General features: G+C 47.6%; 1 protein-coding gene across 1 annotated transcript in view; it reads left to right on the plus strand.

Moving 5' to 3' along the window:
* ALK (ALK receptor tyrosine kinase) overlaps nucleotides 1-12423 on the plus strand; it is a 693423-nt gene that overhangs the window by 599987 nt on the left and 81013 nt on the right. Inside the window, exon 9 of the mRNA XM_066378600.1 lies at nucleotides 3454-3623. Within this exon, the coding sequence (XP_066234697.1) occupies nucleotides 3454-3623 (170 nt within the window). The remainder of the gene's footprint in view (nucleotides 1-3453; nucleotides 3624-12423) is intronic.

Below are 12423 nucleotides of genomic sequence, written 5' to 3' on the forward strand. Positions count from 1 at the left end.
ACCATTCTAGAATAGAAGATACATGTAGTTTAGCATAAATGCTAGATAAATATTCATTAAATTAAGAAAAGTGTATTTGCTTGGATTGTAAAGGAGTGTGAATGCCTTGCTAGTCATTGGGAGGGGTGAGAAATCATTGAAGAATCCCAGTCGCAATGTTAAACAGGAAACTGACAGATATACAATACACAGGAAGTTAGAAGGGAGACTGAGTGGCGAGAGAAAGGCACTTCAGGCTATGGGAAGAGGTCAAAGAATAAGTTATAAAGGACATGGTGAGTGTTGCCTTGTTGGAGTAATGAGGATAAAGCCAGGCAGAAAGACATTAGAGAGATGGGTGAAAAGGAAATAGAAGCAGCAGTTACGCACCAGTTATCCAAGATGTTAACATCTGAATGGAGGTACAGAAACAGGCTGCAAGCCAGAGGAGCTAGCAGGATCAAATACGGGCTGTTTTTCCAGGATGGGTGAAGCCTTGTCTTATTTGTAGACAGGAGAGTTAGAAGATAGAGAGACTCTGGAGGTGCTCAAGGAAGAACTAAGGTAGAACCAGGACTAAGAGGAAGTGAAACGATAGGGGTTCACACAGAAGAAATGAAGGACACACTTTCCTCTAAGATAGGAAAAGAAGAGAGAAGATCGACAAAGAGACAAGCTGGAAAGAAAAAAGGGGCTGAAGGAGATCACACCTGATTTAGTCAACTATCAGGAAGGTAGAAACAGCATAATGGATTGGGAGGTGAGGACCAAGAAGGGACATCATCGGTGTCTGAGGAAGCGCCCGAGCCACCCAGTGTGCTATGTGTGCTTAGACATCAACTGTGGAAACCAACAGGAGGTGAATAATACCACCAGCCGTCAGGGCTTTGAGGCTCAATGGTCTAATTTCACTGAAGTCCAACTAATCAATATTCTGCGGCCAAGAAGCAAAAGGAGAGAAAGCATGTGGCCAGCATTATCTCTAGCTGGGCACAGCAGGGCATGGGCTGAGGGCTGAGGGGTCCAGGGAGCAAGGGTAGGATTAAAATTTCCAGTCATGGCATCCATATTGCACAAGAAAGCCAAGGAGGGTCAGGAAAAGAAATGAACAGTTTTGTTAAATTATCCTGGGAGTTCTCAGTGGAGACAAGAATTTGCTGCATGCATTTGGGGAAATGGGAAAAGTATAGTGAAGAGGTAAAGGTTGCAGATGAGGCTTTTCTGACTCAGGGTCTCAGAAGTAGAACAGCGCTTGGGCACCCCAATGCCAGGTGTGGCCTGGGGTTGTATTACAACATAGTGGAAGTCTTCTGCATAAGTGCCTCATGCTAAGTACCCTCTCTGATCCAATTGTGAGACAGCCACGAGCTCAGGGACTGGGAGACAGAGTGTAAAGCCAGTAGCCATGGCCACCATCACAGCCGCCTGGCCCGTGCAGGTTCACATTTGATTCAGACAGACGGTAATTAAACAACAGAGCCAAGAACTGGTGAGCCATTACCTTTAATCCTAGCTTGCACCCAGCAGGCAAGAAATACACACAGTGGGAAAACACTTCCCTTTCCATTCAGAGCTCCCAAAGCCACTGACTTATCCGAGTTTCCTAGAATCAAAGGTTTGTACCTCACCAGCCTTATTCACCTCTGTTTCCCATCTCCTCTCTGCACAAACTGGCTTCTCCTTTATCACGCTGCCATCTTGGCTGCTTCTCCTCTCCTCCACGTGGCCTTTCTCTGCTCTCCTCCAGCATGGGCTCCTCTGCTCATTCTATAGTATAGAAATCAAAACCTTTAATCCAATATACAAACAAGGAAGTCTCTGATACAAAGCCACTTATCTGAGGCATAAATAGGATTCCTCATAAGAGTGCACCACCCCCTATCATGCAACAGTCAAGGGTGTGGGGAAAAGCCCAGGCTTAAAACTAAGCCGTAGGCTATAAGGACCCCACCCGCTCACAGCCTGTCTCCCACATCCAATGCAAACCATAAGCGAGCAAACATATACATCATATTTGCAAACCTATTTGACCCACACAGAGTATCAGTGATTTACAAAGAAAAATATCTTTTAACAACTAGAATCAGAGAGAAAGGGGCATCCTGGCCGATGAGTGCTCCAGCTTGCATCAGGCAGATTTTACCTTGTTTGCTACAATAACCAATGTTTTATTACAAGATCTGAACAGGAATATTTGGGGCAATGCTGCTGCGAACCAGCACGGCTAGTAATTCCAGGTCCTGAGGGAGAACAGCGCGGAATTAATAGATTCACTGAGGAAAGAGGATGGGATCGGGAGGCCTCTGCAATGCTGATGGCAAGATCAGAGAGAGAGAGCCCCCGGTCTTTGCTTTATTATATAGCGTAGACAATAAAGTCTTTAAGCCAATATACAAATAGGAAAGTCTCTGATACAAAGCCACTTATCTGAGGCAAAAATGGGATTCCTCATAAGAATGCACCACCCCACATCATGCAACAGTCAAGAGTGTGGAGAAAAACTTAGTGTTGAAAAGATCTTAGTATTAAAAGATCTAAGTATTAGGAGATCTTAGTGTTAAAAGAGTGGGAAAGGCTTAGTCTTAAACTAAGCCTTAGGCTATAACAACCTTGCCTGTTTCCCAAACAATGTTATGCTATAGTTGTCCTAACTTTCAAATGTTGTTTATAGATTGTTTCTGTCAAAGATACAACCTCTATTACTTTAAACACAAAGACCAGAGACCTTGTTTATAATCTACCCTGCCTCTGGGCATGACTGTACTTAAACGTTCTTAGAAATATATATTAGCTACATTTCCCTTTCATATGTCTAGGGAACAATGCCATAGAACCCTTTAATAACAAATACATACTGGATACATATGACTGTGGCTTCCTTTTGGCCAAGTGGGCATTCTCATTCTGAAAGACAGCCATATTAAAAGATCTTAATATGGAGATTTTTGTCTCACCTTTGCCTACCAACGGCCATAGGTATCAAGTCACAGGGTCTTCCATTAGCTAGCACATGACATGGTACCCTTTAAATAAGATTATTAACATCTTTGGGGAAGAAATCAAAATCTATGCTATCCACATCACTAAAAGAGATTGAGTCACAAAATTGTTGGCTCACAGTTACGAAGTGAATTGGGGCCACAGACAAGAATGTTTGGGTCTTCTTTAGAAAGTTCGTTTAATACCTCCATTAATCTCAATGCCACCTTAGAGGCAGAATCTCAGGAAATTTAGAGTGATGAGCTCTATCTCAACAAAATTCCAAAACTGCCCATTGTTGCCCCTGCCCAGCTCCTTGACCCTTAATTAAAGCCCTCCGGGAAACAGCAAGCACAGGTATTGGGCACCCAGTTCTTGGCACTGGGCTGACCTCGGCTGAGTCTCCAGCGAAAGCCTTTAGGGTTGAGAATTGCAGAAAGGAGACCTCCAGCTTCCCTCCAACCTCACACCCTCTGGCTCCTCTCTCCCTTGCAGCTCCGAATGTCCTGGCTCGTGCGCGGAGTCTTGCGGGGAAACGTCTCCTTGGTGCTGGTGGAGAACAAAACCGGGAAGGAGCAGAGCAGGACGGTCTGGCACGTGGCCACTAACGAAGGCTTGAGCCTGTGGCAGTGGACGGTGCTGCCGCTCCTCGATGTGGCTGACAGGTGGGCCTCTACCATCCCCCTAGCCCCCTTTTCCTCATCAGCCAAAATGCAGAAGGGGGGCAAGTCTTCCCCCCATCCTCTCTACCCAAGACACACTCCCAGATGTGCACCTGCACATTAACACACACATGCACACACACACAGACACACACACTTTCTGCAGGCTTACAGAGAACCAAGTTTCTCCAAAGGATGTCAGTGCTAATGAGCATTCACCCCCCACAAGACATCCCTGGCCTGATTGTGTCTGTCGGAAGAAATAAAAGGGAACAACTCGTGTCACTCCCAAATAATAATCAGGCTTCATATGTATACAGCACTTTCTCTTACTTAATGGATTTTCCTTACTTTCCCACTTGACTGCTCATTCCTTAATTAGCAACAACAAAGCCTGCCGCGCAGGTTGGCCAGGCCTTACCACCTCCCCACTCCTGCCCCTGACGAGGGAGGACACTGAGAACCAGAAGTGAAGTGCCAGCAAGCTGGCATCTGAGTGAGGCCGGGCGCTGGGGTTGATCTGAGTAATCAGAGGAGTGTGTCTACCACAAGCCTTGCTTTCTAATTAGTGTGCCTCTAATGACCTTTGTGCCCTTGAACTTCTCCGGGTCTCAGTTTCCTCGTCTTCAAACGGAGAGGGTCAGACTGGAGGACCTTACTCCGTGTGGAATGAAATGGCGCAGTGACCGCTGAGTGTAGCTGCCACTAGTCTGCCCAGGATGGCCCCAGACTGCCACCTGCAGTCGGCCTGGAGCAAGCCATGCCTGAGCCAATGGCCCAGCGCAGCCGCTCACAGGACACTCCGCTGTGTCATATGGAACCCTAGGCCAGGGGTCCCCAAACTACGGCCCGTGGGCCGCATGCAGCCCCCTGAGGCCATTTATCCGGCCCCCTGCCGCACTTCCAGAAGGGGCACCTCTTTCATTGGTGCTCAGTGAGAGGAGCACATTGACCATCTCATTAGCCAAAAGCAGGCCCATAGTTCCCATTGAAATACTGGTCAGTTTGTTTATTTAAATTTACTTGTTCTTTATTTTAAATATCGTATTTGTTCCCATTTTGTTTTTTACTTTAAAATAAGATATATGCAGTATGCATAGGGATTTGTTCATGGTTTTTTTTATAGTCCGGCCCTCCAGCGGTCTGAGGGACAGTGAACTGGCCCCCTGTGTAAAAAGTTTGGGGACCTCTGCTAGACGATTGGTGCTGATCTGTGCCCGACCAAAAATGGGCCAGGGGTCGTTTCTATAAGGGGACAGATGAATGGGTATGGAAAGGTAAAAGCCATCTCTAATAGGCTAAACATCAAACCCTACAAACCAGAGCAGCCTCTGCGTTGGCCTCCTAAAATACATTTAAATAGCCGTCCCTGTAGATCCACCTTCAAAAATGAGGGCTGAGGGCCTAAGACAAGCAGGGGGTGACTGCAGTTGGTGCACAGCTTTGTAAATATAAAGATGGCTCTCAAGTTCCCCACCCAGACTTCGCAGAGTCTGCTATTTCCAAGAGCGCATAAATCGGGCTGCGCTGTCAGAGGAAGGAGCCATGGTCCTCCCTCAGTGCCAGCTTCCATCCCTTCAATGTCTGTGGGTTAAAGATCAAAGCCTTTGGACATCCTGAGGCTCAGTGTCCCCAGAACAAATGGATTTAATTAAGGTGAAGGAAGGGGCAGAGCGGGCGCTCCCCACCATCAACTCGCCTCTTGTCCCCGGGGATGTGGGGGCTGTCTGCAGTGGATGGAGAGCAGGAGGGGTCCCGGAGCCTTCCCTACTGGGAGATGCTAAATTAACTCAGATGAATCAAAAGGGTTTTTTCTCCTGGATCCAGCAAGTGTTCTCTCTTTCATAGCCACTTCCGGGCATGTACAGCAAGTGAGATGTTGACTTTGTCCGCTTCCACACACTGGAGTCTTGTGCAAGGAGACTTTGTTCTCAGCCTCCCTCCTCCCATTAGGGCTGTTTGCCAGACCAACGTTTCCAATATTGACAAGACCAAACTCTCCAGTGGGGACTCAGACAAAGGCCAGCTTGGTTTGATGATGCCTCATGACCTAGTAAGTGTGTGGTTACAGAACATATGAGTGCCCCGTTCTCAGGGAGGCCGCCCCCACCCGGTCCAGAACTGGAGAAGATGTAGGCAGTGTCAAGACCTAGAGGCAGACAGAGCTGCCGTAGGACTAAGCACGGGGCTTCCACTTGCTAAAATCCAGCTAGACTGTGGATGTGACTGGCCCATAAAACAAATGAAGCCACAAGAGTATAGGCTTTAGACTCAGAAAACCCCAAGTTTAAAAACTGGCTCAGCCACTTACAGATTGTGTGACTTCAGCCAATCACTAAACCTCTCTGAGTCTCAGCGTTTATGTCTATAAAATGAGTATAATAACATAGAATTATTATGATAACATTATAGGATTATTATGGGACTAAATAAAATTACTATCAAAAGCATATATATATATATATATATATAGTAGATAACAATGAGTTTTATTTCCCATGTCCTTCGTTCTCATCCTTAAGTTATGTAGCCTCAGATAGTTTATTGACTAAATAGCACAAATCACAACCACTGATCTTCCAAGTCAAGCCATGTTCTGTAAGCGTCCTGGGGAAGGAAAGTGCTTGGGGAACTGCCTGGCCCACAGTAAATGCTTAGTCAGTATTTAATAATAATCATAATAGTAATAAAATATGAATAATAAATCTCTCCACCTAATGCCTCAGAAAAGGGCAGGAGGGCCAATTTAGCAATAATCAGCCATCCAACCCTAAGATGGAATGAGGGTTCTTATGAGTTTGTTGTCACCGTTGCTCTGTAGACTTCTTGTAAGTCTCTGATGGAGGAGAACCAAGAGACAGCCTTCCCTCTTTATCCAGGGAGAGTGAGCTGTGGCTGCCTGTATTGCCAGAACTGAAAATGGGAGGGAGGAAAAGGTAGAGGAAGGAAATAAATAAGGGAATGCGAAAAGGAAAACAGATAAAAGACAAAGATAGACGAACAGTTCCCTTGCTCCTGAGCTGGAGGCGGGTGTTCGCACCTTGAACCACCTGTCCACATCCCAGAAGCATCGCTGGACAGGTCCTGGCTGCGCTCATCAGTACCCAACTCCCGGACAGCGTCCAGCCGTGGTCCTGGAAGAGGCGGGAACTTTAGTCCCTGTGCCTTCTCAAATCACCTTTTACTCCTAAGTGCCCCAACTGCCACATAATAGAAAGTTTGTTAAGCACTTTATCTGGGCTTACAGGTTATCCCTAGGAGCTCCCACACTCTAGACACTGGACATAGGCCCTAGGCACGACACAAAACTAGCCTAAGCCATTTTCCTTTTGCCTCGAGATGGCAGTGACCTCCCAGCTTGTCTCCTGGCCTATGTTTTGTTGACCCTGCCAATCCAGTCTGTCCCAGGCATCTGGAATAAACTTTATAAAATGTAAATCTAATCATTTTTCTGTTCTAAAAGTCCTTCAGTGGCTTCCCGTGGTTTTTAGGGTGCCTTTCAAACTCCTTTAATAAATACTTTATTTAGGGTAATCTGTCCAACCCTAAGTTCACCAACCCTTTTTTATCCCATTCTTCCTCTATTGTCCTACCTGGTAACCTCACTGAACTGCTTTCAACTCAGCTGTACCATGCTGAGTTCTTACTTCCAGGCTTTGGTACCAGCCACTCTCTTCACCTGAATGTTCTTCCTGTTTCTCTCACCTCCCTAACTACCACTCTTCCCTCATTTCATAAGAGAAGCCTTCCTGGACCCCTGGACCATGTAGTAAACCTACAGTATACTCATTCAAGTAATAACTTGTTACTCTTTATTATATATCTGCTTTTTCAATATCTGAATATATACCAACAAGGGAGGGATCAGACCTGTCTTAAATACCCCTCTTGCCTGAACATTAATACCATGCTTAACTTATAGTATGCCTAGTAAATAAGTTGACAGAATGAATTGAGGGAAATTGCATGTATTTCCCAATTCTAGCTGAATTAACAGAACTTTACTTGTTGGACTCCATCTAACATTCCTCCTCTGTTCAACCTTTGTCTAACAAACGTAAAACCACATTATTGTAAATACTATTGCAAAGTATTCTTAATATCAACATGACAGTGTGTCTCATCAGATAAACCCTCTCCTCCAAGTAGCACTTTTTACTCTTGTGACAAGGAATTCTCCTTAGAGACTTGCCTGGTACCTGTGCTTCCTTTGTCTCTGGTCACTGTCCTGTCATAATCTCTTTCTATGAGAGACTTCAGTCTTAATTGTGCATCCTGCTTTTTGTGAGTAGGCAGATCTAGAGCCGAGCACTTGAGAGCAAAGACTATATTCATATTGCTGCTACCACACAGCAGTCCTTCTGCAAAGACTCGAAGAATATGCCATAGATATATGAAGGCTGATGACAGGGAGACATTGATCCATGGGATGATGTTTCTTCTGTCCATTTACAAACAGGCAAAGTGATAGCAATAATGTCCTAGTCTGCATCATTATGAAATGGATTAACTGCACAACCATACTATAAAGGGTGACAAGAAAAATCTCTAAGAGCAGTGCCCAAGGTGTCTGAACAGTGGCAACATCCCTGGAATACAGATATGTGCTCTCAAGGTCATTTTGAAGGACAGCATCAATTTAAATATTGGCTTGATGGGTACTTAAAGTTATCTCACTGCTTTATATCCACCTCATATAACTAGTTTTCATCATTTTTTTTCCCCACTTCACCATCTCCCCTCCCACCTAATTGCCACTCTCTGTTGGAATTAATTCTTTCTCTTTCTCAAAATGGAAGAAAGGCAAGTTCTCTCCTCTTATTCTAAATGTCAGTCTCTTGCAGGGACAGATTCTAAGTTTCCCTCTTTATAATCATATATCTCACTAAATGAAACAATGTTCCACAACATCCTAAACTCTGACATGGTTGTAGAGCAAAAGCAGATGCTGAGTTCAACTCATTACAAGATGGATTTGGAAATACTGTGGATCAAATCATGTCCCACAAATCACTGCAGTCGTACAGCCAAATAGAAAGTTTATAACTTATCACATGTGAGCAGGCTGTATTCCCTCTGCATTATCATTATAAAGACTTTTAGCTATGCACTATATACGGAGTCTAACAAGAAAAAATGTCCCCTCTGGAGATATTTAGATTTCCTGTTCCCTTTGCATCCTTTGCCCTAAACGACAAGTGGTAGCTATGTTTCACAAATGTGTCTTTCAAATGGGATCGGTGCAACGCAGAGTTATGTCTTCAGATACTTAGACCAGAAATTCCACCAAGCCAAGGTTGTTCTCCAATTCCATTCTCATTTCTCATCCACAGAATCCCTTTTATACGGGCGCAATCAATAACAGTACTCTCCCTTTGTGTGCCATCTTTCTGTGATGAGAAAGGCATGAGAGGGCCATTTTCATTACGACATATTCTTACCTGAGCAGATATTTCCAATAAATCTTGGTTTGCAGGTCTAGACACACCTCTAAAAAAAGTTGTACTTAATTCAAATATTTATAAATTGAACCATATCTTTCCCACAGAGCCGGGGAAGCATTCTAAATATTATAGTAATGATTAGCACTACCATTTGTTGGGTCCTCACTGCATCAGTCACTCTTACAAGCACTCAACATTTTAGGATTTCATCCTAAAATCGCCCCCTTGGAATAGATACTATAATTAATCCTCTTTTTTCATAAGAGGTCTCAGAGATCTAACAAGGTAGAATAATTTTCCCTTATCCTTAGGCCGGCCTGCTTCCCACGGACTCACCTGCGGAAATGAGCGCCCAGCGCATGTAGTAGAAAACTTGATTAATGGTAACCATGTGGTTAACAAAATAGTTGGGTTTGGATTACTTTAGGCCACACCTCTTACTCATTTTGAGTTAGCCTTTTCCTTTGCTTCGTCCACCCCTGAAATCCGTCACCTTCATTCCCCAGCGCCAGCTCCTGCTGAAGCCTGCTCCCCGCCCAACCTCACTGCCTGCCTCCTCCTCTCACACCTCCAGCCGGAAGGACCGCCCCGTTCCTTCCGGGCACAGCGGCCCCGCCCCACAGGCCTTTCTAAATCACTGTTCTAGCATGCCCTTGACTAGCTCCACTCCAACCCTAGAGCGTAAGTTCTGATCGACATTTTTTATAATATATTTGCATATATTTTAATGTGCCATGTCAAACAAAAGCACAAAAATAAAATACACTTAATTACACATTTAATGAATCAGCCTTTGTAGAGAATAAAGCTCACTACCACAAGGACTGACACAGAAAGTCCAGGCCCCACAGTGGCTACACTGCCCCTAGAAGGCGGCACAGGACCAGGCCGTGCTGGGGTCTCCATCCTCTGCCCGCCTCCCCTAGCCCCCAAGTTTCCATTCGTGGCTGCTTTGCCTTCCCCCCTGTCCTTCTCTGGGGAGGAGAGATGATTTCAGAGGAGTGGATGTCACACTCTGGAACACACACCCCAAGCCAGCACCTGCTGAACAGGTCGCTCAGACTGTCACAGCACCCCCGAACCCCCGCAGCTGAACAGGTCGCTCAGACTGTCACAGCACCCCCGAACCCCCGCAGCTGAACAGGTCGCTCAGACTATCACAGCACCCCCGAACCCCCGCAGCTGAACAGGTCGCTCAGACTGTCACAGCACCCCCGAACCCCCGCAGCTGAACAGGTCGCTCAGGCTGTCACAGCACCCCCGAACCCCCGCAGCTGAACAGGTCGCTCAGACTATCACAGCACCCCCGAACCCCCGCAGCTGAACAGGTCGCTCAGGCTGTCACAGCACCCCCGAACCCCCGCAGCTGAACAGGTCGCTCAGGCTGTCACAGCACCCCCGAACCCCCGCAGCTGAACAGGTCGCTCAGGCTGTCACAGCACCCCCGAACCCCCGCAGCTGAACAGGTCGCTCAGACTGTCACAGCACCCCCGAACCCCCGCAGCTGAACAGGTCGCTCAGACTGTCACAGCACCCCCGAACCCTCACAGCTGAACAGGTCGCTCAGACTGTCACAGCACCCCCGAAACCCCACAGCTGAACAGGTCGCTCAGGCTGTCACAGCACCCCCGAACCCCCGCAGCTGAACAGGTCGCTCAGACTATCACAGCACCCCCGAACCCCCGCAGCTGAACAGGTCGCTCAGACTGTCACAGCACCCCCGAACCCCCGCAGCTGAACAGGTCGCTCAGACTGTCACAGCACCCCCGAACCCCCGCAGCTGAACAGGTCGCTCAGGCTGTCACAGCACCCCCGAACCCCCGCAGCTGAACAGGTCGCTCAGACTGTCACAGCACCCCCGAACCCCCGCAGCTGAACAGGTCGCTCAGACTGTCACAGCACCCCCGAACCCTCACAGCTGAACAGGTCGCTCAGGCTGTCACAGCACCCCCGAACCCCCGCAGCTGAACAGGTCGCTCAGGCTGTCACAGCACCCCCGAACCCCCGCACTCTGTGCCCTTGTTGTCCCCACCCACAGCAGGCACATGCCTTTCTTCTCTGGTGCTTTACTCCTTCACAACCTGAGGTGCCCACACTGTCCCCCACTGCTGGGGAGTTAGGGCCAGTGTCACCCCCATTTTCAGGAAAGAAGGCTGAGGCACACAGGTTAAATCAAGGACCTGCCGGTAATTCACGTAGAGGCTCCTCGAAGCACCTGCTTCCACCTCCTTTCACTTCTCCAGAAAGTACCTATGAGGATTCTCAAGTGTGAAACATTACTGACCTCGAAAATCATCCAGGAATTATGTACTTATTTATCTAACTGATACTCGCAGTCCTACTCAGTGCCCAGACAAGCAGCACGGCACAGCCCTCTAGGAGCGCCATCTGTTGGAGGAAGCTGGCAGGAGAGACTGCCGCACCGAGGGCCTTAGGGCTGGAGCCCGGAGGCAAGGAGCAAGAATGGCATGGAAACAGTTGGGACCCCTCACTTCCAACAGGCACCCTCCCGTAGACAGTTTGGGGTCTCCTTCTGCCATATTCCCCCACGCTGACAGAAACAGAGGACAACGACTGTCCTCCTGGGCGAGCCTGTGTTTGTTCATTCACTCACCATTAACTGGTTCACATCAGGGACTCACTCTGGGAGCAGCCCCACAGGCTCCAAGGTCAGGGACGGGTTGGGGGAGGGGAAGACCTCAAGGCTCTACTTTCCCACAGTGCTGTCTGCTCCTCCTGCAGGGAGTCTGTCTGACTGCCCTGAGTCTCCATACCCAGGCAAAGCCCAGACCTTCTAGGGCCTTCCTCACAGTGGGGGAAGAAAACAAAAGGTGCTCTGGCCCCTAACCAGCTGTCGCAGCACAAGGGTCCCTTCCTGAAGTTGCAGGTGCTGAGGACCTCAACATGCTTATTATCATTAGGCTGAGTCAGTTCTTCGAACTGAGAGAAAATGGTGGACTCCAGTGCAATTTTGGCCAAGTAAGGTGACTTGCTCTGACTAAACTCATCAGGTTGATGAGAACAGGGAATTTGCCTTTGTTCTTCTTACCTTCCCAGAGGAGGTAGGAAGTAGCGTCGCAGAGCCCTCACCCCTAAATCTGTGCTGCCTCACTCAGGCACGTCCCTCGTCCTGGAGTGGTGCAGAGTGTTCAATGGGGAAGGGCACCTTGGAGTCCCGCAGCCAACCAAGGGCTAATGTTCCTCATCACCCACCTCCGGGACTGGGCCGGCCATCAACCCAGCCACCCTCAGTGCATTGAGCACATCTGAGTGGCTAGGCTTGTGCCACATATGTTAGCTGGGGTGGGTGGGGTAAGACTGCCCAAAGTAACATTAAACCTACAATCCTCTGCACAAAT

Source organism: Saccopteryx leptura, chromosome 3 (genome assembly GCF_036850995.1).
Source record: "Saccopteryx leptura isolate mSacLep1 chromosome 3, mSacLep1_pri_phased_curated, whole genome shotgun sequence".
Classification (NCBI taxonomy): domain Eukaryota; kingdom Metazoa; phylum Chordata; class Mammalia; order Chiroptera; family Emballonuridae; genus Saccopteryx; species Saccopteryx leptura.